At 55.5% G+C, this 4,192-nt stretch overlaps 1 protein-coding gene across 1 annotated transcript in view; it reads right to left on the bottom strand.

The window, feature by feature from the left end:
- The window catches only part of RBPMS (RNA binding protein, mRNA processing factor), a 9,422-nt gene extending 6,385 nt beyond the window's left edge, over positions 1–3,037 (bottom strand). Inside the window, exons 1-5 of the mRNA XM_026847897.1 lie at positions 2,936–3,037; positions 2,709–2,786; positions 2,132–2,170; positions 1,929–1,991; positions 1,060–1,210 (exon numbers count right to left, since the gene is read on the bottom strand). Coding sequence (XP_026703698.1) covers positions 1,060–1,210; positions 1,929–1,991; positions 2,132–2,170; positions 2,709–2,786; positions 2,936–3,037 — 433 coding nt within the window. The remainder of the gene's footprint in view (positions 1–1,059; positions 1,211–1,928; positions 1,992–2,131; positions 2,171–2,708; positions 2,787–2,935) is intronic.
- Between the last annotated feature and the right edge of the window lie 1,155 nt (positions 3,038–4,192).

Genomic DNA, 4,192 nt, shown 5'->3' with positions numbered 1-4,192 from the left:
AGGGGAGGGTGAGTGCAGTGGTGGCGGATGGGTCTGAATTACCTGGGCGTGCAGCGAAGCGGGATAGGTGAAAGCAGGAGGAGGTAGAGCAGGTGCTAACTCCGCTGGGTACAGAGGGTACGGCCCCCACACTTCAGGGCTACTGGGGTAAAGTGCAGGCACTGTGAGCTCATCTGCAAGAAAAGAAGAATGAGAGTTAACGGTGAACAACGGGCGGCGGCCTACGCCATGCCACGCACTGCTCAGCAGCACAGCTGCTCCTTCCTTCTCCCCCCAAAGCGGGTGGGAGCAGGAGCAGAGCTTCCCCTGGAGAAGTGCAGCGTGCCAGTGCCGCCGGCGAGAGCCGACCCACAAAGCCAACACGGGGCTCAGCCGGCCGCAAGTGATGCTGTGGGGCTGGATGCGTTGCCAGGGGAGGCTGGGCTGGGCTCCTTGTCTCGGAGAGGATTAATTACCCCAGGGATCCAGCGTCGGCAGGCACAAGAGAGAGTGTGCGGCTCATGCCTGTGCGCAGCAGCAAGGAGAGGAACCAGCATCCGCACGAGAAATGCTCTTCCAGTAGCGGCAACAAGTACGACGCAACATTGCCAAGGTCTCCGCCAAGACCCCCAACCATGACTCGGAAACCCCGGCGCGGTGAAGCAGCACCACGGGCTCGTCCCGCTCCTATCTGCTGTGCCGAGTCAGCTGTCACCTGCCCCTGGGTCCTCTCCGGCACAGGCAAGCCACCTTTGAGGACCCTCGGCCACCAGCTGGCACATGCCACCAAGCTTGCAGCAAGTACATGCTGCTGCTTCCAATTGGACCTAGCATTACCCATCACCACCACCCTGCTGCATCCCTGCTCCCTCCAGCATCCCGCTCTGGGGGCCTGGCATTGCTCCTTCCACCCATAATCTCTGCGCAAGATCAAACTGCCTGAATAAAGTGTTTTCCTGAGGCAAATGAGAATGGGGCAACCCCCACGCCAGCCACCCCAAAAACTGATGGCACTGCCGTGGTGGCAGGTCGGAGGGTACCGCGCAGGGCTCCCTCAGAAGAGCCAGAGCCAGTACTTACAGGGCTCCCGGGCGATGAACTGAGGTACAGCAGTGGGGAGAGGCGTGCTGGGGTTGGGGGTGCCCACCAACTTGCTCTTGGCCATCTTGGTGTTCGCCTTGGCAAACTCCAGCCGCAGTGTCTGGGGGATCTCGGGGTCAAAGCGGATGCCCTGCAGGAGGGAAGGAGGCACGGCGGGTGGGCAAGCACTGCCGCGTGCCAGCCCCACAGCAAAAATAACTCCCAAATTTTTTTTTTTTTTCCCTACTTTCAGCCTTGAAATGAGCTAATTTGCCGGGCCCCGAGGCAGCTCGCATTCCTCCGGCATCTTTAGCATCGGCACCATATTTGGCAGTCGGCATCCCGCAAGGCTGAACTCTTATCCAGAGGGATTAGTGGAGCCAAAAAAAAACTTTTACATTGAAAATGAAGACAAGGGGAAAAAAAAAAAAACAAAAAACAAAACCTGGGGAGGAATTGGAGAACAGACTCCACACGGTTCTCCCCGTGACTGTTTGCAGGAGGTTAACTCTGCAGAGGTAGGAGGGAGCTGCTAAAGGAAAAAGCTGCTTTTTCTTTTGGAGCTTTACTTGGGATTTTTCCCACTGAAGAAACAGGAGAGGCTGGGAAAGGCGTCTCTCACTGATTCATATCTAAAGCTCTAATCCTGAGGGTTCAAGCCCTCCCGCATGGCCCTGGGAAAGGCAAAAGGGATACAGCCCCCCCAAGAGGGAGGATGCAGATAGAGATTGGCTGGAAGGATGGGGATGGGGTGAGGCCAGCTTGTGTGGGAGACACACGTTTCTGGGATGGAGAAATTTGGAGTATCCAGGCATGGGGAAATGAGGGGAAAAAAATCCTGAAAAAATGAAGTGGCTGGGCGCACTCACGTTCAGTGCGTTCTTCGCCGCCTCTGCCTCGGAGCGGCTGTCGAAGCTGACAAAGCCCACGGGCTGCGGAGGAAAGAGAGGAGGCACCATCAATCAGACTGGCAGGGAGCAGAGGGGGGACCCCCCCACCCTGGTGACTGGTGGTGCCGGGGGAGGGTGGGAGCATGGCGTGGGATGCTCGGCCTGTTTTGAGCAGCTCCTACCTGCTTGGAGGTGAGTTTGATGAGAGACCCTTCATACCCCTGCAAGAAAAGAATAAAAAAGGATGTTTGGTGGAGATCCCTGCAATTCAGCTGCCCCTTGGAGAGGGAAACCTTCTGCATCCATCACCCAGCAGCCCTACAACTGGGGGGCATCAGGTGGGCACAGGGGGAGCTTGCCAAGGCATGGGGTCTCACTGCTGCTAGATTTTTGTACAGATGCTGAATGCCTGATAATGTCATCCTTCATGTTTGAAAAGAGATGGTGTCTGAGCTGCAGGTCTGGCAGGGTGAAAAGACTGGAAAAATTTGCAGCCAACACACTTCTGCTGCTAAATGGGGTGCAAGTCAATGTGCAATTAAAATGCCAGTATAATCAAAGTGCCCAATGACATTTTCCTATGGTTTACTGGGGCAAAAAGGTGCAGAAACTTGTTTCTGTGAATAAAATGACTGAACTAGAATTCTGGGGGGAAACCAGCTGGCTCCCAGATCCCACCGAGGTTGGTGGGGCCATGGGGATGAGGCAGGGGGTCAGCCCCATGCTTCCAGCCCCTCTCTCCTGTCCCCAGTCTGGTACCTTAAAGGGCCTGAAGAGCAGGTAAAGTTCCCGGGGCTTGATGTCCAGAGGCAACCCGCTGACAAAGAGTGTCCTCACCTAGAAAAGAAAGGAGGTTCCTGGGGACCCTTCCTCATCCCTAACTTAGGGATACCCCACACCTCCCACAGCCTTAGGTGGCAGCACACCAGAGGGACAATGCCAGCCCGAGGGGAACCTCATGGGCAGCTAAAAGCCTTAAGCCACACTTGGGGGACGTAGCAGTTTGGGGAGAGGTATCCCCATCCTTCTAGTGACCGCAGAGCAAGCTGCTGAGACACCACAGAAAGGTAACGGAGACCTGTCCTCATGGCACTGAGCGCTCTCGGGGCGGAAAAGGCTGCCAGCATCCCAGCACTTTCCCACCCCTGTCTGGCAAACAGGATCTCTCCTGGCATCCCCAGCAGAGCCCTTACTCTGCAGACAATGCCTGTTGTCTGTTTAATTGCAGCAGCTCATTAAAGACCAGGAGAAGCAAACCCAAACTCTTCCTCCTGGAGGAATGGTCCTGTTTTGGAAGAGGCTGATTTTAAGCAGCCTGTCCCCGATTTATAAAAGTCACCTTTTAAGGGGTTTTGACTCTTTTTGGGTGGATCTAATGTTTGCTGTGGTGCAGCATCCTCAAAGCTGGAGTTGCTCACAAAAACACTGCTTCGGCTGACCCTGAAGGGGGATATGGGTCTCCTTGGGGATGGGCAAACCCCACCTGGGCAAGGTCTATGCTCAGACAGTTTTGCTTTACAACCAGCTTGTAACTGAGGGAGCGGTGTGGGGCGAGAGACTAATGGCTGGATCTGCTGCCGGTCCCCCTCTCCTCATCCCCAAAATCTCATCCAAACACTTTGGTAACCGATAGCCAGGGGCCTGCAGGAGCCTGGGGCTGATGATGGCCCCAACCAGTGCCACCTGAGTCCCCTCACCCACATACCCTGCCTGCGATCCCTGCACTGTATTTAGGCTCAGACTTTGCTGCAGGAGGAGCTGCTTACTTAGCAAGGCTGAGGCCTTGCTGTGTCCTGTGTGCGGGTCTGACCCTGGCTGCTGTCACCTGGCAGCTCTGCTCTCCCTGCGGCACCCAAGGATGGTGCCTGTATCGGTGGAATCTCTGCCTCGATGTCCCCCTCGGCTGGAGACTTGCTTGTGAGCCAGCCCAGCTCCTGCTGCTTCCCGTAGCATCTTACTGGGAGGTAATCTGTGGGATTTGATAGCTGATTTTTTCAGGCACCCAAATGCATTATGAGAGATTGTCTGGAGGGGCTAGACCAAGGTCACCCACCCTGGGTGCCAAGCTGACAGATTTGGCCCGAAGGAGGGGAAAACCTTGATTATTTTTATTTATTTTATTTTTGGCCAGGCACCCTGCCTCCCCGGTGAAACAGCCAACCCAGGCCTATTCTTCTGCTGACATTTCTTCTTTCTCTTGAAGATAAGCTATCTACCCCATCTCCCAGCCTGGGAGCAGCAAA

Source organism: Athene cunicularia (genome assembly GCF_003259725.1).
Source record: "Athene cunicularia isolate RWA chromosome 4 unlocalized genomic scaffold, athCun1 chr4_part2, whole genome shotgun sequence".
Classification (NCBI taxonomy): domain Eukaryota; kingdom Metazoa; phylum Chordata; class Aves; order Strigiformes; family Strigidae; genus Athene; species Athene cunicularia.
The sequence above is the reverse complement of the archived record's forward strand: the minus strand, read 5'-3'. Positions and strand labels throughout refer to the sequence as shown.